At 45.1% G+C, this 23,346-nt stretch overlaps 1 protein-coding gene across 4 annotated transcripts in view; it reads right to left on the bottom strand.

Annotated features, from left to right (window-relative positions):
* Positions 1–23,346, bottom strand: part of SLIT1 (slit guidance ligand 1) — a 124,924-nt gene that overhangs the window by 34,707 nt on the left and 66,871 nt on the right. For 3 of the 4 annotated variants that reach the window (XR_015950249.1, XM_035133598.3, XM_088670685.1), the window contains exons 5-6: positions 1,120–1,191; positions 612–683 (exon numbers count right to left, since the gene is read on the bottom strand). Coding sequence is in view for 2 of the 4 variants with exons in the window: in XM_035133598.3 (XP_034989489.2) it covers positions 612–683; positions 1,120–1,191 (144 nt within the window). In the remaining 2 variants the exon portion in view is untranslated. Of the gene's footprint in view, positions 1–611; positions 684–1,119; positions 1,192–5,889; positions 5,972–23,346 lie in introns of those variants that run through there. The other variant, XM_088670686.1, reaches the window with a different exon arrangement.

The following is a 23,346-nucleotide window of genomic DNA, read 5'->3' on the forward strand; positions in this document are numbered from 1 at the left end:
ACCACTGAGAAGGCCACCAATCTAAATGATCTCAAATGCAGGCCAACAAGTAGGGCTTCTGATATCCACCATAAAGCAAAGGTAGATTCATACTGGCACAGCTTCTCCTTCTGATAACTTAGCCCCAAACCAATGAGGGCTCTAAAGGTGGAAAATAGCACTTTCAGTTCTGCTAGGAAGCACTGCAACTGATACAGAATCGGTGGAATACCAAAAGACCTCCATCCTTCTGGGGAGAAGGAATGCTACCTGGACCCTGTATGTTACCAGCATGGGTGGGAATCTCAGGATATACACTCTCAGTTGAAAACATTTCTGATGTGGCCTGGTGCCTACAATTGAATAGTGGCCAGGAGTGGGGTGTTGAAGGCTATGGCAACCTGAGCCAGCAGATAATACACCAGTGATAAAGATATAGAGAAAAACAGACTCTGCCCACATTTTGGGGTGGGCACTGTTTCTTGCGAAGAGTTAGCCCTAGCCCCCGGGTGCTTCCAGACCACCCTCCCATCAACTGAGCTGGATTCTACCACAGTCATGCCTCTCTAGGCAGGCTCTCCATCCAGCCCGATGGGACAAACCTTCTACAGAGCCCTCCCAGAGACACTTACAAAACTTCCAGGCCACGGAGAGCACGGAAGGCCCCTTCCTCAATGCAGCTGATGTGGTTCTTGTCCAGTTGTCTGAATGATGAAAGAGGAGATTAATATACCTGTTCTCAATAGCTGTGCTGGCAGACCAATACCTAGGATGCTCGACACACAGACCAATCTGCTGCACTCAATGAAACGAGAAGAAATGCTGGAGGACTTGGTGGTATGCATTAGAAGCACTGGAGAACTGCAAGTAGCCAAGAGGAGGAAAGGGATAGGTATGGGTGGGTGGGAAATATGATTTGGGGTGCAACAGGCACTGCATTATATCTGTGGGACACGTTCCCACTGCTGTTATCCTATTAGTATTTGCTGTTGTAGAAGGAATTTTTGAGATCTTCCTCTACACAGTTGTTAGCCCTATGACCTCAATTTTTGCATGCATGAAACATAATGCCAATTTCTCCAGGGCAATGTGGCATGCTGTGCTTCCCTATCCGCTGCCCTGCTGGGCCAGGTCACTCACAAGTTCTTGAGATCAGTAGCTCCACGAAACGCCTTCCTGGGAACAGCCAGAAGCAGGTTCTCGCTCAAGTCCCTGCAGATGATAATTTTAAGAGAGCCATCTGTCAGTGGAGAGACAATGAAGTACGGGGGGTTGGCAAGGTGGTGAGGCATCAGGTTATGAGGACTAGCAGGGGAATACTAAGCAGCAATCGAGAAATATTCTGCACATGCTCAGATGCATGACCATCCTTACTGTTTTATATGCACCAGAGTGAGCTCTGGCACTGAAGAAGAGCTGTGTGTGGCCCAAAATGCTGCTCTTTTCACCAAACACCCACCAGGACACTGGCACAACAAACAGCATTGCATTCTGTGCCCCATTCATAGAATGAATGGTTCATCTCATGCCACTTCTGTCATGGCAGCAAGATGAGATGACTGATGGTGGTTTGAATACCTTAAGCAATTTAAATAAGAACACACATTTTCAAAGATCCAGTGTCCACCTGATTTACGGCAAGGTACAAAAGCAACCCAGTCAGTCCATTTTTAAAAATAGCAAAACAAACATGAACACTCCATTTTAAAAATAGCAAAGGAGGTGACCTAATGGACAATGAGGATGCATATTCCAGTCTCTGGCACCTGCATGCAAGAAACAAGGTGAGTCACACCGCAGCCTTATCAGGTGCAAAACCTCTTCCAGCTCTTCATTCCACAGCATGGCTCATCCAGTAACCCTGTTGGCCCCTTGCATCTCACCAAGAGTCATGAAGGGGTTGGGAGAAGGGAGTGGACAGTGGACACTTGCCTCTCCCAACCCTTGGAGTAGAGGCATCCTCAGAACAGAAATGTCCAGGGAGGGACTGCTGATTTATTAACAAAGACACTTGGCAATTCTATGCATCACACACACACACCACACACACCACAGTACCTGAGTGGAAACTTAAAAGAGCACAGGCTGTGATGGTTTTTAATTGCCTTGCTGCCATTTCCTAACTTCCATGCAAATTGTTTCGTGCAAGCCTATAATGGCTGATGCTTATCAGTGAGGTGCCTTCTGATAAATTTCTGTATCATGAGACTAACACACAAACATGTGCACACACACTATTGTGTGGACACAAACACACAGCCTGCTCCACCACCCCTGCGACCCTTTTTTGAAAATAACAACTGTAATCTAAGAGCAGGAAGAAAGTAGGATTGCCACAGTACAGCTCAAACCTAACCAGGAGAGGGCAGCAGAAGCTCTTGCATTGCTGACTGATGTCACCTCTTCAATCTGTTACCTTTGAGACAGAACAGCAGCTCCTCAGACTTGGCACATAGCATTGGGGAAAGGAAGTGTGCATGACATCCTGGTTTCTTCTCCACACTTCTGCTAACAACCAACCTCTCCAGCTAAGCGGCATCATTAAAAAACCTCCGCTGTTTATAATGAGTGTCCAACACTCCTTTAGACTGGACCCTCGTGTCGCTACAGGCAGCGGCTGTGCAACTTTTGCCCGAAGAGACATGTTTCTCTCTCTCTCTCTTTTTTAAAAAATAGGTTTTTATTAATTTTCTTGTTAAAAACATTAACAAACCACATAATTACAAACACAAACACAAACATTCTTCATCCACATATTTCTTTTACAAAAAAAAGAATACAGGGAAAAAACAAAAAACACACAAAAACACACACACACAAAAACAACAACAAAAACATGAAGTATTGGACAAAAACAAAGAAAATCTTTAAATGCGCTAACCCTAACCCTAACCCTAACCCAATACAAATTAAAGAATAGATAATGATGTAAATAGGTTAAGAATTGTGCGATATAATAAGGTTAAAGTTTACAAACTACAGAGAGGTAAACTGGAAGTCAAAATAAAAGAGGTATAATTGATGTGCATTTAGAGACATGTTTCTCTCAGAGGACGTGTTTTGGAAGCAACTTTCTTTAGCCTCCTTCCCTCTGGCTCACACCCCAGGAACCCACTACTGCTTTTCTAAGGAGCATGAGATGAAAAGGCTAGAGCTGAGAATATGTTCATCTTCAGCTGCAAGATTATTACTTGCCAAGAACTGGAAGATCCAAGAAATACCAACTGTAGAAGAATGGCAAATGAAAATGATGGACTTTATGGAACTTGCCGAACTAACTGGATGACTCCGCGACCAGAAAGAAGAGATGGTGGAAGAAGATTGGAAGAAATTCAAAGCATATTTGAAAAAATATTGCAAAATTTGATAGTTTATAAGTATTTTTGGAAGTTTATATAGGCTATCGGTTTAGAGGTAGGAATGCTGTTTAGTGTATAAATAAGATACGATTTTAAAATAAGGTAAATTTTAATCAGGAGATGATATTGATTATATTTAATATTGTTTTAGAAATTAGGAAACTGCTAAAGATGATTAAAAATGAAATTCAGATAGGAGGGACTTGAGGAAGTCGCCCAAAGAGGTTAAATGAAATTATGAAATGAGAAGATTATGTTTGTATTAATTGTTCTTTTTCTGTTTTCTGTTTTGTTTTGTTTTTATTAGTGTTATGTGTGTATTGTGTTTTTATAAATTTGTTTGAAAATGAATTAAAATTTTTTTTTAAAGAGAATATGTTCACCTTCGTATTCCTCTCCAATTCACCTCTGAAACATCTCTCTAACCCAGGCACTGTGGGGTTAAAGGTAAAGGTAAAGGGACCCCTGACCATTAGGTCCAGTTATGATCGACTCTGGGGTTGCGGCGCTCATCTCGCATTATCGGACGAGGGAGCCGGTGTACAGCTTCCAGGTCATGTGGCCGGCATGACAAAGGCGCTTCTGGCGGACCAGAGCAGCACACGGAAACGTCGTTTACCTTCTCGCTGGTAGCGGTACCTATTTATCTACTTTCAATTTGACATGCTTTCAAACTGCTAGGTTGGCAGGAGCTGGGACCAAGCAATAGGAGCTCACTCGTCGAGGGGATTCGAACCGCCAACCTCCTGATCGGCAAGCCCTAGGCTCTGTGGTTTAACCCACAGCCCCACCCGCGTCCCTACTGTGAGGTTAGCAGAGGCTTAACATCTTCCTGGTAATATGTGAATGTTGGGGGAGACCAAAACACTTCCAAAGATTGACACATTTATTTATCTATTCATTCAGTTTATTCCACATGTGAATGGTGTGTGCTATAAAGAGGCAATTTAATATTAGGAGGTGCTAAAAACAGCACTAGGGTATTCAGGTGATGGGATCCCTCAGCAATCTCTATGTAGCAGCAGCAGAGAACATGGTGAGGCCTTCCAACAGTTCAGTTGCTGCTGCCAACTGGGAGGGGTGAGGCAGTGAGAAGGCTGGCATGGTACAATCACATCAGCGGAGGCAACCTGGTGCTACTGCTTTGGAGCCAATCTGGGGTTTGGCCCACACCACCTGGTAAGCAGCAGCAACAATTCAGCTGTTGGGAGGTGAGCATCACTGCCCCACCACACCATCTGCCTTTGATATATAGATCTATTTACCTAGGCAATTTTTTAAAAAATAAGAAAATCCAGGCTCCACTATTACTTTTCCAAATTTCTTTCACTTTTTGACAACTAGCTAGTGAGAAGAGTTTGCTAACCTTATTCCCATGTATTCCCTAAGGGGAATTGTTTCTAGGGACTCATAGGTCTGGTTCACATGTTGTAATGGTTAACATTAGGTAAAGGTAAAGGCGCCCCTGACCATTAGGTCCAGTCGTGTCTGACTCTGGGGTTGCGGCGCTCATCTCGCTCTATAGGCCGAGGGAGCCGGTGTTTGTCTGCAGACAGCTTCCGGGTCATGTGGCCAGCATGACAAAGCTGCTTCTGGCAAACCAGAGCAGTGCACGGAAACACCGTTTACCTTCCCGCCGAAGCGGTCCCTATTTATCTACTTGCACTTTGGTGTGCTTTCGAACTGCTAGGTGGGCAGGAGCTGGGACCAAACAATGGGAGCTCACCCCGTTGCAGGGATTCGAACTGCCGACCTTCTGATCAGCAAACCCTAGAATCTGTGGTTTAACCCTTAACCATAGTTAAAAAACAAAAACAAACCATAGTTAAAGCTGTAGCGCCTGTCAGGTTTTCACTTAAGTCTTAGCTTATTGTGTCACAGAATGGTTAAAAGCACCAGCAAGAGCAAGTGAGCCTTAACAGCAGTTTCAATTTTTTTGCCACTCTTCATCTGCAGATCTGTAGCATTTGGGACACACTAGCTCCTTAACTATAGTTAAGAAAGAGGTCGAAGTTCACATGCAGGACTAAGCTGTGGGTAATTTTAACTAAAGTTTATAAAGCAACTACAAATCTTGATTAGCAAGTGACCTTAAACCATTAATGAAGTGGCTGGACTGGGTTCACACATAACGCTAAGCCATGGCTTAGATTTGTCTAATAAATAAATCATGAGCTAGCATTGTATATGAACCCGTCCCTATTCACACAATCCTATAAAACACTCATTGGGCGCATTTGGCTGGAGGCACTTTAAATCCAAGGAAAGAACCTTTGGGAACAGGGAGCCAACATTTCTCCTCTGAAAGAGTGCATGATCACAAAACTGTTAGAACAACCAGGCCCTTGTGAAAACGCCAAAGCACAAATAACATTCCCATCTAATGAGGACTTTTAGAGTTCTAGACAACTCAATATTCTGTGACGTATTGAAAGTTTTTAAAACCATAGTTCTTCTGAAAGTAGGAGTTCCAATCGCTTCATCCTCAGAATTAAAAATCTGAGAATATTAGAGATTATTAGGAACTTCAAATCTTCCAAAACATTGTTACCACAAATGACTTGGTTGGAGTCCACCAGCTCTTCACAGCGACTGATTATATTGCTATTTTTATTCACTTTTGGTTCTTTTCTTCTCCATGGTCTTGGTCTGTCCCCAACTACCACTAGCAACCTGCTGCACAGATGTTGAGCCAGAGCATAGTTTGGAGTAATGTAACCATCGACCTTCCCTGCCTTTGGAGAGTTCATATTCACACTCCTCTCTTCAGGGAGGCAGCTGCTCTAGAGGTGAGTGGAAATAATGGAGAAAATCACCCTGTTCTCTCCCTCTTGTACGGTACATGTATGGACCTGTTTTCATTCAGTATCACAGTAACTCCAAGGAACATTAAGCTGCCAGTTTCCCAGACACAAATTGCTCCAGTCTTGATGAATAACAGCTTGCAGCAACAGCTTTGTCTAGCTTAAGAGGAACAATCTGACCATTACTTGCACCATCCTGCCACCCATTTATGCTGAGTCAGATAAATTGGGACCCCCAAGAAAAGCAGCCTTATTACAGAATGGAGGATAATCTCTTAGTGAGTGAAAACTAGGGGACCCCATAACCAGTATGCATACAACAAAGTATGTTTCAAGCAATACAAATTCTGGTAGGACTACAGAGCAGGGCAAATATCTCCCAGGCTCTTCATCTGACTTTGAACTAAATGCCCTTTAATAGCAACACAAATAGAATATGAGGTTCATAAAACTAAAGCACTCACGTTACTTTTTACTGCTCAATGTTAAATGGGCAATAAACAGGGGTGGGTGGGTTTCCACATGTGATGGGAATGCTCAGTCTGGACAAGGGTGTTCCAAGAAATCTCTTCCATTCTACCACAAATAATTCCAACAGACCCCCAAGTCAGCCTTATTGTCTATATTTCCTGATACAAAGTGAAATATGATGTGCCAAGACGTAAACCACTTTGTCCAGAAAACATGCTGATTTCCTTTAATTATCCCTGCATTTAGTTTAGAAAAGATTATCTCATCTCTTTCACCCAATGACTCCTTTAAAACAGGCATGACCACCAGTCTCTCCAGGGCAATCTGACCCAATTTCCAGTTTCAGTTGTGGTCGCATCCCATCACCAAACAAATCACTGAGAGAGTTTTCCTGGCTAGCCTGCACCCTCAACATTGCACACTCTCTTTTGTCTTTGCCTCAGCCATCACTCCTCCCCTGTGTGCCTTGGACATGAGCCACTTGGAGGGATCCCTCACTGGGATTGGTGCCTCGATTGTGGGAGCAAGTGAAGCCTCCCAGTGTGAGATCCTGGCCAGCACTCAGCAAGGAACTAAAGCCAAACTGTCTGACATCCATAGGACATAGCTTTCCCAGTGGGGAGCCCACTCAGGCAGACAAGCCAAACACTTAATCTCCTGCCCTATGGGGCAGGCTGAGCCTGGTGCAAGCAGGGGGTGCAATGGTATTATGAGGCTCTCATTCTCTTGGCTAATCCCAACTTCACACTTTAACCTGATTGAGGCGTGTTTGGCTTGCCAGCCCCTCGTGCTGTTTGAGGGGATTAGGGTTCGGCTCAGCGGGATGGTAATTGCTTCCTACTGCTCCAGACCAGCTTGCCCAGCCTTTAGCCATGCCATGGAATATCCTGTCTTCAGTGCCCAGTCACCAGCAGGGAGATAATCAACCTGCAGTGCAGAATTGGCTTCCCAGACTCCCCGCTTCCATCTATACCACAGGGAGGTATGAGGAACATATATATTGTGCCCACAGAGGAAGGACCTGCCACTTTGTCATGCCTGGATTGTGTCTGCTGCATGCTGTATGTTGGTGACACTCAACTCTATCTCTCTGTTCCATCTTTCAATCCAAGAGATGTTCCTTAGCTTGTCACACTGGGAAGGAAGAGGTCAAACAAACTGAGGCTGAATCAATGAAATACAGAAGTCCTGTGGGATGGGAGACTGACTGCTCTGGAGGAGGTTTGGAGCTGGTTCTCAATGGGGTGGCACTCCCCTGAAAGACTGGGTACACAGTTCGGAAGCACTCCTGGACTTGGTGTGACCGATGTAGGCTCAGGTGGTGCTGGTAGCTAGGGGTGCATTCTTTGGCTGATATGCCAACTGCAGCCGTATCTGAATAGGTCTAACTCAGCCAAAACATTTTGTGCCCTGCTCACATCCAGGCTTGACAAGTGCATTATGCTCTTTGTGGGACTGCCCTTTGAAACTTAAGTTTTGATAGGGATAAGAATGTCAGCTTCAGTAATATATTTACCATACCAGCCACACTGGCTTCTGTGACATTTCTGAGTTGAATTTAAATGACTTGCTTTCATATTTAAAGTCTTAAATGGTTTGAAGGACCACCTGCACCCATCATCAGGCTGCCCACACACCGAGATGTGCAGTGGTGGCTCTCATCATGCACCCACCTCCTACATCAGTGAGGTTGGTGGCCATGAGAGGGAGGGCCTTTTCCGTAGTGGCCCCACAGCTTTGCAATGCCCTTCCAGAGGGTCCAGAGAGGGCTGCCATTCATTAAGCTATCTGGAAGTCTTTAAATACATCTCTCCTCTGTATCCTGTTATTGATCAATGCCTTCTGGCTTGGATTGTGGGTTGCTAGTGCTGTGAAAAGTGTTTTAACTGACAGGCTGAGTATGTTGATTGATTTTTAACAAGGACTGAAGGTTGCAATGTTTTTGATTTGTTGATATTTTGTGAACATTGAATTCAGAAGAGATAAGCAACCTTACAGATATATAAGGATGGCATGGAAGTTTTAAAACCTTTTGCCCCTTTACACCACCCTTTCTAAACAGCCGCCACCACAGTGCCTGGACATAGTTTTCTTGCTAACAAGTGAGGAGATACCAACAACCGCATTCCTGATGCTCAGCCTCTAAAAACTTCCAGACTGCCAAAGTGATTGCATGTGTGCATGTGACTGTGTCTTTCTCTCTCGCTCCTACCTCTATTTCCACCTCTCTTTATCGCCTTCTAGTTATCTCCTTTGCTCCATTCAGATCTGCTTCTCCTAGAAGACAGAATTAAATTGGAATTCTGATTCCTTATTAGAGTCTACTGTCTGCCTCATTTTCCTCTGGAGACAACATAGCTAAGTGCTGGGGCTCTCTCACGCCACGGTGCTATAAATTAAATGGCATTACCCCTTCAGCCAAGTGCAAGTACGACAGATGAAAGGTTGTTGGTGTGACATTCACTAGGCAGGCTTCTTGAGGGGTGTTTTTGCTTTAATTTATCCATGTCACATAAGTCCTGAGCCAGTTGCAATCAACTACTGGTGCTAAGTCTTCTTCTTCTTTGGCGATCACTCGTAACCAAGTAAGATTGTCTTCCATAAACACGATTTTAACAATGGGTCCGTAAGTGACTGTGGAGGCCAATTCTGGATCCACACGTCCTTCCACAGTGGGGACATTAGTTTTTGGGCGGGAGTTGATCACGGTGTGGATTTGCCAAGTGTGCCTTCCTCTTAGCACGTTTCTCCCTTGCATCCTGAGTTCGGGTGTCTTCAAAGCCCATGACACCTCTGGTAAAGGCTGTTCTCCAACTGGAGCGCTTGCAGGCCAGTGTTTCCCAGTTGTCAGTGTTTATACTGCATTTTTAAAGATTTGCCTTGCGACAGTCTTTAAACCTCTTTTGTTGACCACCAGCATTACGCTTTCCATTTTTAAGTTCGGAATAGAGTAGTTACTTTGGTAGACGATCATCAGGCATCCGCACAACATGACCAGTCTAACGAAGTTGATGTTGAAGCCTAAGCCTTTCTCGGAAAACAGAGGTTTTCTGGGACTAAACATGGTGGCTCCCAGACCTATGATGTACTGGGCCCAGCTTGAAAGCTGCTCTGACATCTGCTGCCACACCTCCAGAGCCTTCCAGGGCTGTCTCTATCCCAGCCATCCCTGTCCTGGCAGTCTGTGATGTCCTGTGGTGCAGTAGACTCCAGCTGCACCTTGCCAGGGTTGGGAGCAGAAGAAACTCCTATGGGGCCAAGAAGGCCCACTAGATTTCAAATGGCACCACAGCCACTCCCACCAAGCTGGTCGCCAGCACCACCAACACAGCATGCATCCTTCAAACACCTCCTCCCCCCATCCCTCCCTGTTGCTTGTGGGCAGTAATTAGTACCAAAGTGGCCTCGGATCCAGCCCCTGGGAGTGGCGCTTCCACAGCTGCTGGCCTTGCTGTGCCTGCTGGAGGTATGCAGACAACAGCCAGGAGACAGGTAGGATCAGCCAACAGCCAGCAGGTGGTGAAAATGGATCGCATTTCTCAGGGGAATATACCCTGCACTTGTGCCAAAGGGAAGCACACTTGCAACTCCGCTTCCCTTTGACACATTTATTTAGATTCAAAGCAGGAATCTACACCTGTGGGTTAAGAACATTGCACAAAGCACACTGGATAGCATAGAATCCACACCAGTTGTTTTGTTCTGGCATGCCATGGGATGGCAGGCTTTTGGAGAGCATGTTAAGGATGCTACCCATTGTATCGGACTGGCAACACAGAGACTCCAGAGGTGACATGGTAGAAAGAAAGAACCAAAGGATTTTAAGCACAACAGTGTTCTGAATGGGCCTTTAAAAAAAAAAGTAATCTCCCTCTGTCTCCCCTCCAAAACACATTCAAAACTGCAGACCAGCAGGCAGGTACTTGTAAATTCAAATGCAATTTACTGCAGCAGCAGTTGCCTCCTTCCTCTCCCGCTGTGACTGGAAAGCTGAAATGTATTTAGCCCCCTGCATGCAAATGAGATACTCTGGCCAATTCAATCTCTGTGGGGTGGAATATCGGGGAAGGATCCTTAGACCTCCACCCATGTATCTCCCCCTGCCCCCCCCCCCCGGCCCTCACTGCTCCATCTAGAAATTAGATGAGAGAGCCTGAGAGTCACAGACAATAAGGGTTCGAATCTGTTTAATGTCTTAAAGAGAAGGGTGCAATGGAATTAGTGCATTGGCAGATACCTTCCCAGGGAGAAGAAATTGAGCACTAAAGAGCGAAGGAAGCACAACAAGAACTGACAGCTGGGAGGTGAAGCATGACACATCCCACTTGGGAACAACAATGGTTATGAATTGGATTAAGCACTGGAATAAGCTGCCCAGGGAAGGGCTGAATTTACCATCACTCCTAGGTTGCCAAGCAAAACCAGGAGCTTTCCTAGAGGTGACGCGTGTAGCCAAAGACAAGGGTTGTTGTTGTTTTTAAATAGAATGGGCTTAGTGTTAACAAGAGGAAATTCCCTGGTCTGTGCCAGGAGAGTGGGTGAGAGAAACCCTTCTCATCTTGCAATTCTGTCTTTATGTGTTTTGAGACAGTGTTTTGTATATTAATTTGGTTTGTTGCTGCTCTTTTCTGACCCAAGGACAGCTATGTTTCACAGTGCCAGGCTTAGAGGCAAACTTCAAACATTCAGACTGAGCATAGACAAGACTGGCTCTGGAATTTGTATAGGAAGACATTCACAACAAGCCTTTTGATCATGATTCTAATCAATTCAGGGCTTCCTGGCAGACAGGATACTGCAAGGAATTTGATGGGTTTCACATATTCTCCCATTTCCTGGTTCCCAGATTTGATAAAAACCCTACATATTAAGTTTTCTCTGTGATTTGAAATGGTGCAGAAACACACTTGATTTGTTTCCAAAATAACAGGACTCAAGAGATCACTAACTATATACAACACCTCCCCCCACACACACAGTGGTGAAGGAACAGCAAACAGGGCGACTGGATTGCACAATACTAGAAGGTGTACAGAGCAGCTTCAGAAGTGACAGAGATGCAAAGAAAATAGGAAGCCTCTGCACTTTGTGTTTCTGAGGCAAGGCCAAGAGGTGTTTTCATGCTGCTTATTATACCAAGGTCTTAAGAACACCCACTACAATGGGTGCAAAAGAAGTCCAATGCCAGCTGCAGGGAAAAGAAGGAGCACTTTAGGTTCTGTGACCCAGAAGAAATGTCACAGCTAGGCAGTGCAGCATGACAGGTTTAATCCAATATAAGGAATGTCTGAAATTCTTTGCAGGAACTTTATCCACCTCCCTGACCGCCACTAACTAAATTCCAGGTGAATAAACACTGAGTTTCACTTCTCCAAACACAGCACTGCTGTTAGGGACTATGGTTACTGACCATATTATGAAGGCGCAGGAGCTGTCAGAATGGTAAATGTGAGGCCTAAGTGTGCCATGTTCTAATGGAAATCAATAGGGCAATTAGCACCTTCATTAGGGATGAAAACCTCGGAGAGGATAACTTGCTTTCAAAATTTCTGTGTTACTTCTCAACATGGATTTTCAGAAATTCACAGGCCTGCTCAACTATGTGTGGTGTGTGAAACATGAAGCATAGGCTGTGGATGTGGCTGGCTGCCACCAGGTCTTTCAGGGAGGTTTGCATGAAGTGTACCTAACGTTTGCCCTCTTGCTCACCAGGACCTCATCTTTCATTAAGAATAACATTTAAACCATCAGCTTCTCATGACCTGCCACAGTGCCAAGAAGTTTTCTCACTACATTTTCAACAAAGCCCAATGCACCTCATCCCTCTGTTTCTTCATCTTGCCAAGAGAGGCAATGTGAGTGGACATTGAGTGGCCCTACCAGGGCCATTGAGATGGGTGACTCCTTGCAAACTGTCTGGATCACAATATTTACTAAAACTAGCACACAGAGCAGTTCCTGGTTTCAATCATTTCTTGTTTTCTCCCCTGGGCACAAGTGAGAGCAACTTGTTGTTGTTTAGTCGTGTCCGACCCTTCGTGACCCCATGGGCCAGAGCACGCTCACAGAAAGCAAGTACCGTGTTTCCCCTTTTTTAAGACACCGTCTTATAACTTTTTTTCCTCAAAAAAACACAGGGTGGCTTAGTTTCGGTGGGGTGTCTTATTTTTTTATTGCCGGTATGGTATTTATGGCTCAGGGCGCCGCTGGGCTCTCTTGAGTGCTCGGTGCTGCAGCAACCACTGGTTCCGGGTGGCGGGGCGGCAGGCGTCTTTGACCAGGCCAGGCGGAGGCCGCTGGCTCAGGCGCTCCGCCCGCTGCTGCAGGGCGCTCCAAGCTCCTTGGCTGGGCCAGGCAAGGAAGAAGCAGTGAGCCCAGCGGTGGCAGCAAGCACGGAAGCAGTAGGGACGCTCTTGGAGCGCCGCTTCACAGCTGATCGCGCTCCTGCAGTGCCGGCCGCATGGAGTGACTCTGTGAGTGGAGGTGCCTGTGGGGGTTGGTTTCCGCGGCGTGGAAGTATGGCTTATTTTCGGGGTATGTCTTATATTTCTCAAATCCTTAAAAACCCTGCCATGGCTTACTTTATGACTATGTATTAAAAAAGGGGAAACAGGGTAGCTGTAAGTAGCTCTCTACTTCTGTAAGTAGAGAGCTACTTACAGAAATCAATGGAGAAATCCAGAATTTCAGTGCAGCTGTGAAAGAAGTCCAATGTGCCACCTCCTAAACAAAAGAGGTACTGCTAAGGTACTGCTCTTTATTGTCGTGTTTGTAGGGAGCCATCCTTGCACTTGGGGCCAGAGAAACAGAGGTGACACCTACAGTGGGACTATCCCGCAGTGGGTCTGCCCCATCCAAATCCCATCTGCCATGTATCCTTCCTCGTGCATCCAAATCTAGAACAAAAAGTGTCACCGGTGAGCAATTGAGAGAGAGGAAGTAGTGAGCCTATTTAATGCACCTGAAAACCCCCCTCTAATTTTCCTTTCCATCTGCTGCTCCCCTTGCAGCATTTCTCAACATAAGCAGTTACCAGCATAAGCCTTCCATCACCGCTACCACTTTGCTCCCCGTATGTTAACTTCTTATATATTTATACCTTCCATTTACACCCCCACTTTCCTCCAAGGAGCTCAAGGTGGTGTACATGGTTTCTTCCTCCCCAATATACCCTTACAACAGTCCTTGTGAGGTGGGCTGCCTAAGATACTGTGAATAGTCCAAGGTTACCCAAAGAGTTTCATGAGGACTGGGGTTTTGAACCCTGGCCTCCCGGGTCCTAGTCCAACACTCTAACTACTGCGCCACACTGGCACATATGAAACGGCCTTATCCTGAGTCAGACCATTAGTCTTCCTAGCTCAGCATTTCATACTCTCGGCTAGCAGTGCTCTTCAGGATCTCAGAAAGAGGTTGTTCCCAGCCTGCTTCCTGAAATCCTTTAGCTGATGCTGTGCTCAGGACCTTCTGTATGCAAAGCATGCACTTGAGCCATGGCCCCTCAAAAATTCAGCGCTGTCTATCCTGACTCCTCACTGCCAATAATCACAGCCATCCATTACTGGGCAGCTGCTGCCACTGCCAATTATGTGCTGAGTAAATCAATGGGCTGTAATTGCACTATTAAGATCTCATTACGCCCCTGACTCTGCAGCCCCAGCAGCTTGCACTGCGCTGTGACAATTTGGCTCCCACTGCCAAGCGACCACAGCTGCTGACTCAATTGTTTTTTTGTGGGGGTTTTTTTCACCCACTTCTGGCCACCACATTATAAAGATACAAACAAACTGGAAAGGATTCGTACTAAAGAAACAAGGACAATTAAAGGGTTTACTGAATGCACAACATATAATGGGGAAATGGGACTGACCACATTTAGCTTATGGAAGAGATGGGGACAAGAGGCACAGTCAAATATCTTAAAAGGTGCCTTTTTTAAAAGAAATATGGTTTATCAGGGACTTGTTTCATCTTGCTCACGTGATGCAAGGTTGGCATGAATGACAGGGGAAAGAACTGTTGCTTTCTCTACCGCCCCACCATCAAAGTAAATTGTATTCTTCTAATCATGAAGATCTACTGGTACTTGGAATAAGGTTTTTTTGAAAGACACGCTCCTGTTGGGATCCCAGACAATGCGGCTCCAAAGCCCAGCGCTTGGTGGTCACTTCGCACAACCAAGTTCTAGGTGGGCCACCACCACCAAGGGACTGAAAAAGGCTTCCACTCTGGGAAGCGCTCACCACGGAAAAAAGGGGGTGGGTGATTCCCAGAGTTGCTGTGCTTTCTGCCTCTGATTGGTGTTGTTGCTAATTAACTAATTACCCCCTTATCTAAATATCTTGGGAACAGCCATTTAATTATGGTTCTGAGTCATCATGGATATCAAGATCTCTCTCACTCTCTTTGTTTGGGCGTAAATGACTTTCTGCATATCTAAATCCATCCATGTGTTTCTGTCTATCCATTTCTGGTGCAGGAGAGGTGAACACAGCACCTCCCATTGGATATAAGCAGATCGCTTGTTGTAATAGTTACAGGTAGGTAGCCGTGTTGGTCTGAGTCGAAGCAAAATGAAGCCTGTTTGGCAATACAGGGTGCTTCCAGTCAGGAGTTTATTGTGAAATGGGTACTGCCAGGCATACAAGTTTGTTTGTGTGTGTGTGTGTGTGTGTGTGTGTGTGTGATGTCCACATAAAGTTGTAATCATTAAAATACCAACTCATACTTTATTTTTTACACTTAATCTAGATTTCCCCTTATCACATAAAATCCTACAAGTAAAAAAAATAACCTTATATATATATTCCATCATTGTTGCTGGCTGGTCACTGTGTAAGAAAAGGCTGGTGAATTGGATGGACTATTGGTCTGATCCAGCAGGCTATTCATTTGTGTGTAAGCTCATTAATGTGTTTGTTGTTGTTTAGGTGGGCAGTTTGTCACATTGATGGTGTTGTTTTCGTAAGCAGACTTTAGCACTACACCCCCTTACTTCCATCTGCTCCTCACCTGAACAAAATAGTCATTTGGTTTCTAGTGGCCCAAATGATATTTCCATCAGTTGCTGCATGCTGAAAGCATGTTAACAACCCAGTTAAGAGGAGCCATTCTCTCAGGATCCACACACAGTACATGTGGGGAATTACCTTGGAGGCTAGAATGGCAGTACATACATTCGGCTTTCAATAATGATGATGATGATGATGATGATGATGACGATAAGTCTTTCGCACCAATCCCCCTTTGTCAGTCTTGTGATGGAGGAGAGGGACAAAAAAGCACAGGAGCCCAGATATATCCCATGAAACGCCACCCACTGGTATAGACAGCAAACAGCAGAATATCAATTGCTATCCATGACAAAAAGAGGTGCCAAACATGCACAAATTGAATCTGAACCACCCACTTTTGATAGAAGGCTCCCATCTGGAAGTACCCCTAGATTCAGTGCTATGGATCATGCCTTAGGCCTGGAAGGCTTTGCACCTAACAGAATCCTCATTTGCCTGGCCTTCGCCATCAAAGGGGAAGTGATAACCTGCACTGCTCCAGAATGGACTCCAGGAGGCACTGTGCCTCAAGAAGACCAAATAACTTTGCACTCTGTGGTTTATGCATAATAAGTTTCATCATTGCCTCTTCTTCCAACCGGATAGGATGGCTGGCACTAGGCATGTCCCTGATGGCGTGGAGCTCCTTGTTTTTAGAGACACTCATCCAAGGTGAAAATGAGAAAGCTATGGTCTCTTTGTTCCGTGCTGGTGCTAGTTCCCACAGGGGGCTTTTCAGTGATGGTGTTGTGCTCAGAGTTCATTTTACTCCCACTGTAATGGCTTTACTCCGCTAATAAGTGTGAAGTGGGCATTCTCACCTGTCCAGATCTGAGAAAGGTAAAGACAAAGCTAAGCCAAGCTGAGAATTGAGTCCTGGTTGTACTGGGATTCTGCAGTCGGCCCACTAAGAGGCAGAGAGGCACAGGCCTGCAACACTCACTTTATAATCTATTCAGTGTGTTATACATATGCTTGTACCATAAAATACATTCCTTCTGTGTTTCAAAGATGAAGCCGAAACTGGAGAAAAAGCAGATTAGAACGACAAATGTTCAAGCTTGAACGAGAATGGACAAGAAGAAACAAACTTCTGTGAGCATATACAGAAGCAAATGTGTTCCGAGTGCAAATGTTTGTTTTATCAAGCCAGCTGACACTTCCCCCTTACACACACACACACACACACACACACAGCGGGGGGGGGGAGAGAAAGAGTCTCAGCAGGCTTGGCTGAATCCTATGGTTTGCAAAAGTAACCCCACCCCCAATATCTTCAAGGAAAAACCCCTGTGGTGGTGGTGGGGGAAATCCTTCCCCCACAAAAGCCCAATAAGTAATGTGAGTGCTCAGTAATCGCAGAATGCTGACATACTATTAAGCAGATGAAATGGAGGGTGGGAAACTGGGTGGGAGGGGGAATGGATTGGGTTATTGTGGCACTGGCTGACTGGCTGGAAGAGTGAACAGGAGGAGCAGGATACAGGACAAGATTTTGTTGCAGGTCCCACTCATGCAATTCTGTGACTACACTTGCAACATCAGATCACGCAGCAACAAAAGACCACAAAATCTTTCACTGCAAGCCTATGTCATTCCTATCTTACAATATGGTATTACGGACTGAGCACAAAGCTCAGGATTTGTCAGGGCATTAATAAAAATCACCAGAATGCATATTTTGTACAAATGAGTTCAGAAACTGAGAAATTTATAGCAGGGCACACAGATAACCTCAAATTCTGTCCATAAATTGCTAATTTAGTCACATAAATTAAACATGAGAAATTTTGATCATGTTGAAATTCTCATGTATATGATGGCCCCGCATTTGAAAATGCCTCCTTTTCACACTATGGAATTGTTAAGGCTGTAGACAACAAGTGCATTTTCAAGTGCACCCAGGTAAGAAATAAGTGGGGCCAGTGGGATGGCTGGCTCAGTGGAATCAGGTTTCTCAACATCATGAAAGCAGAATTTAAATTTGGCTAGGAAGGGGGGGGTGCAGGGATTTAATGGGTGTTAGAATTAGGAATTTGTGGCTTTCAGACATTGCCAGCCCTGTGTGTGTGTGTGTGTGTGTGTGTGTGTGTGTGTGTGTGTGTGTGTGTCACAGATGCAGGGTGTTGCGGGGGGGGGGGGATTGAGTGCAGGATGCAACACAATATAGTTTCTTATCAGCAACAACAAAGATTGGCTGGTAGCTCTATTTGTAGCTTGAATCAGCTGTATGGTGTGCAGCAACCTGACAATGTAACCTGAGAACAAGAAGAACTGCATCAGATAACTTTGTCCTCCTTCACCTTGCGGGGACAGTTCCTTTTATGATCCCTCACATCATACAATGGTTGAGACAGAGACACTTTAAAGAGAGAGAATTGAAATCCACTATAAATGTGAAAGAGAGGCCTTGCTATTAAAATGGTAACCTTCATTGCTTTCTTCATATCCCACCTCTGATTAAAACACTCCAGACAAACGTTTTACGTGTGAGGAGCTTCTGATTAGCAAACAATCTATGCATATCATACAGTTTAAGGAAAGACTCCATTCACCTTCTGCATTCCCACCAATGGAAGTCAGCTCAATTTTTTTATTTTATTTTTTTAAAAGGAAGTCTTCATTTGCAGAGAAACCAGAGATTGCGCTGAGAATCTCTAGGACCCAATGGAAGAGACACCCTCTCAGAATGAATATCCTGAGAAATGAAAGCCTGGTGGGTTTATTTTTATCAGTTTTGACTGAAGCTGGTTTTCTGCTGACATTTATACTCCTTCCTCATTATCAGCTCCCTGCCTTCCCACAGCCAAGATGAAAGTGAGGAATGAGGTTTCTGAATGGTAGGGCCCTGGGTGCAAAAACCTGCATGGAGAAAGTATGTGCCAAATCAACCACACACACACACACACACACACAGGATAAGTGTCTAGTAGGTAATTGCTTGGGTGCAGAGATGGGTTGCAGGGGACAGTGCTTAGAACTTCTGAACTCAGTGTTAAGAGGTCAGGTATCAAAAGAAACAAAAGCGTGTCCTGCAGAAAGTGTCTTCTACAATGCCTTTATTCTCCATGTGTTTCTCGTCTTCAGAATCTTGAGGGACTGTTCTGGAGGGAGTGTCAGAGGACAGGAGCAATTAAACAGTTGGACACACGAGTTCCTTCCTTCACTATAAACACCTCCCAAAGTTCCTTCCTTCTCTATTATCAGCCCAGGTACATAAAGAAATGGGGACAATAAAGGATGAGAACATCAGGACCAATTCTCTACTTTCACAACTAGGCTGTCAGCCAGTTCCTGTACTAACAAAAGGGCAAATTATACATTACATGCAAATGCATGTAACAAAGCCCCAACTGCTTTATTAAATGCACAGCAGCAATTTTGAGCAAAGGCATCAGGGTGCTTATGTTCTTCTCTGCTTGGCAGCTTTCATGATCTGGAAACTCTACAGGGGAAAAGGGAAGCTAAGGGAAGGAAATTTTTAGTGGAAAAATTAAGCACTCCTTCCCAACTGCTGCTCAAAAACTGCAGCTTCCCAAATGCAGTCACGTGGAACATGAATGGCTTCCTAGAAAGAGAGGAGGCCAGCCATGTCTTTCTCCAAATAATTGTAGCGCATGTTACCAGCATCCCAAGGAACTGGCAATGGGCATTTGAATAAGAGCTGGCATTGCATCTCCTGCCAAGCAGACAGCAGTTGGCAGACACAGCACCATTTCTTTGAGACTAGTATCATAGCCTCCAGTCACAGGGTAGGTGGCAGCAGTTCAGACCTTGGTATTAGCATGTCCAGTCAGTGCCCGGGTCTCTGCCACCCAGACAGCCAGACAGCTACCAGCCTTTAGTTAACCAAACAATGATCAAAACACTTCCATGTAAGCCCTTACTCTGCTTTCCCCACTACGGCTTGCTATGAGACACACATCACTTTTCCTGAGCTACAATAACCACAAAAAAATGCCTTGCTCATGTTACAAAAACTGCTCCTGGTCCCTTCTTATTCCTTTGCAATAATCATTCTACCAGTAGCTCCAGTGAAGAGCAGCAGGAAAAGACCAGGGAAGCTAGATGAGCCCATTTCATAGTCACCTTTAGTGGTTGCTTCAACAGGGGCTGCCCAGTTCCCCATGTGTAATAGAGGACATCTCTATTCTGTACTGAAGCCCGTATATCAAACATCCCAACAGGCATGGAAGTAAAGAAGAACTCTGCATTCAACATGGGAGCAATGGAAAAAGCAGGCAGGCAGCTAACAAATATATGGCAAGCAATGCAAACCCATGACACAGAAAAAAGGTCATTTGCAGCACAGATATGATCTGAATATCTGAAGGACTCTAATGAATCCAACACTTGGGGGGGGGGCTAGGATTGCTTCAAACATGAAACAATTTCAGCACCAACAGCACTTCCATCTAGGAAAAAGCATGCAACCCTTGTATAGACATGTGATGACTGCATATATGTGGCATATATGTGAATATCAGTGGCCGGGAGGGAAGAGCAATGCAGACTGTTGCCCTCACATGTTGTTTGTGGCTTCCTAGAGGCATCTAGTTTGTTGCTGTGGAAATTTATTTATTTATAGTTTTCCTCACCAAAGCAACTTACATATAATTGCCGTAAGAAATCAACAACAATGTCAAGGCAGTAGCAGTGGAGCAGAATGCTGGATTAAATAGATCTGTGGTATGTTCTCAGGGTACGTGCAACGTGTGCATTCAATGTAGGCAAACATTTTTGTTTGAAACAGGCCTCAGATCAGGGACAGGCCATTCTGTGGGCATTCAGTAGCTGTGGAATTCCCAACTCCCACCAGCCCCAGTCAGCATAACCAGGGTTCAGGGATTATGGTGCAACTATAACTGGAGGACTATAGGTTCATGATTCCAGCACCCTACAGCCAATGCACATAAGTTGTGAAAATGTGTGGGTGGGTGCAATGTGAAAACAAAAAGACTAAGGACACTCCCCCTACTTCAACCAAACTCGTGTAAGTTATCATTTTATCAAAGGAACTCTGGGAATGGTAGTTTTAGTTGAGTTCTCTTTATAGATCACTCACTCCGTCACAGAACAAGCTGATGTTGTAACTGGAGAGATGCCCTGATTCATAGGCAAAATTTCTCCTTTCTTTTAACTCCTTTAAATATTGATGTGCATGTATTGTACACTTTTGCCACTTTAATTCTCTCTCATTAAAAGTTCATTTCTTAATGTCCACTTCGGGTGAGAAGAAGGGAAGTTCCACGTCACGACCTAGGAATACTTGGTGTTCTTGCATCACCATAAGATGCTACTATAAGGCGCCTAGTGTGAATGCACATCAGCCCCACAGACATGCAAGACCCAGCTGGTAGGAAGTGGAATACATGCATAGAAATGAGGAAGGGATTCTGCTTTGGGTACCCGCCAGGCATTCATTATGTTCCTGGGTATGAAATCAACAATGTCTAATTAGCAAACACATTTCCTGCCTGGCGCTCAGAGAGCTGTATGCTAATTAAATATTGCAAGGATCTCAAGGCATTTCTGACACTGCGTTAGATACGGCAGGCTCAGCAAACTAGCCCCTTGTCCACTGACACTGCGGCAAGGAAAGCGTGTCTTTTTGGCTGGGTGAGCAATCTTCATACATCTCTCTTTTCAGACAGGAAGCAGGGCCCCATCTGCCTTCTTGCAGCCATTTATTAGGCTTGGAGATTCATCAAGGGACAGAAAGTGATCAGCTTGAAACACTACCACATCACATTGCGCGCGCGCGCACACACACACACACACACAGAGTGTTGTAGCCCTGACACAGCCCAGTGAGCTAAGCAAACACAGTGAACTCCTTGGAGTTTGATTCCTGCCCTCAAGCACTGCATGACTATTCTCTGAGGCACAGCAAGGAAGGAGCTGTGAATGCAGCTCAGAGAGCACAGGCCTAGCAAGTCTTTTAGCCTAGCAAAACGGAGGTGCCACATGAAACCACTGCAGGTATACTGTTGTCTGGTACACAAAAGGACCTCTTGGGTTATCCCTCACCTCATAGTTCAGACATGCAAACAGGCAATATACGCACATGTGGCAATGCTTTTGACCGCTCTAGTTCCAAAGTTTTGTAGCAGAAAGCTGCACTGAGGGAAGCAAGGCAGGCGCATCAGTGAGGTCGGTGGGGGAGTGGGAGGTAGGAGTCTAGGAGAGGTACCCCCTCCTTATTACCCTTCTAGCCTGACTTTTCAGCAGGGAGCAGAGAATCAGTGCTGAGAAAGAATGCAGTGTAATTGCCTGCAAAGTGATAGGGCTGTGGAAGTGAACCTGGAAGTGGCAGCCTTTGAAAAGCTAAGCTGTTTCATCTCTCAGCACTTCTTCGCTCTCCTTGTCAGGCCCAGGCGAGATAATAAAAAGGCCAGGAGGGTTTGAAATTCACACTTCAAAGTCAATATTGGAAGAGTCTTGCCCTGTGCTGCCTGCCAGATTTGAGACAGAGTGAGACTGAAGAAAGGGGGGGTGTTGGATGGGGACAAGGAAAGAATTGGGCTCTCTGGCCTTTGTTCTGCAAGCAATCTCTTGCAGTTTTCCTTCTTTTTGCTGCCAGAGATTGCAGTTTGCTCTGGGCTCCAGCTGCCCCTTCACCCCAACACACACTGCAATTAATGGCTATCCAGGCCAATCTCCTGTATAAGATTTTTAATAGGAAATGCACCATTAAATCCAACAGCATTGCATTTAGTCAAAGCCTGCAGTCACCTTTGCTCCAGCACAGCACAGCAAAGCAGAAGCGAGAGGTGGAATAGCCCCAGGGAGCAATCGTCACAGTCGTTAACTATAACTACTTTTATACATTTATCAGTGGTGCCCTGAGTATCGTACGGAACGGTGTGTATGACATGGTCTTTATCCGTAAGGGTCATATTATACTGTATCTCCAATAGACCAAAAGGGCAGGAATGGAGGAAGGCCAAGACTATCCATGAGGATGGTGTAAGGGTGGCTTCAGATGGCAGGGAAAGAGCAAATGCAGCTCCCCTCCCCAGATTGTACATGCAACAGGACCATGCAGATACATTCACAAAAGCACAGCAATGTTAGTACTTTACTTAGTGATAAAGACAAATACGTCCAAGCCAATTCAGAATGAGCACCTCCATTTACACTTGCTTCTTGCTTATTCAAAGGAGCTAGTTGGCTCCATATGCCAATATGCCAGCAAGTTTGGAAAAATATGCCAGCAAGTTTGGAAAACTCAGCAATGGCCAGAGGATTGGAGAAGATCAGTCTACATCCCAATTCCAAAGAAGGGCAGTGCCAAATAATGCTCCAACTACCGCACAATTGCGCTCATTTCACACGCTAGCAAGGTTATGCTTAAAATTCTACAAGGCAGGCTTAGGCAGTATGTGGACTGAGAACTCCCAGAAGTGCAAGCTGGATTTCGAAGGGGCAGAGGAACCAGAGACCAAATAGCAAACATGCGCTGGATTATGGAGAAAGCTAGAGAGTTCCAGAAAAACGTCTACTTCTGCTTCATTGACTATGCAAAAGCTTTGACTGTGTCGACCACAGCAAACTATGGCAAGTTCTTAAAGAAATGGGAGTGCCTGATCACCTCATCTGTCTCCTGAGAAATCTCTATGTGGGACTAGAAGCTACAGTTAGAACTGGATATGGAACAACTGATTGGTTCAAAATTGG

Source organism: Zootoca vivipara, chromosome 5 (genome assembly GCF_965207765.1).
Source record: "Zootoca vivipara chromosome 5, rZooViv2.hap1.1, whole genome shotgun sequence".
In the NCBI taxonomy this organism is placed as follows: domain Eukaryota; kingdom Metazoa; phylum Chordata; class Lepidosauria; order Squamata; family Lacertidae; genus Zootoca; species Zootoca vivipara.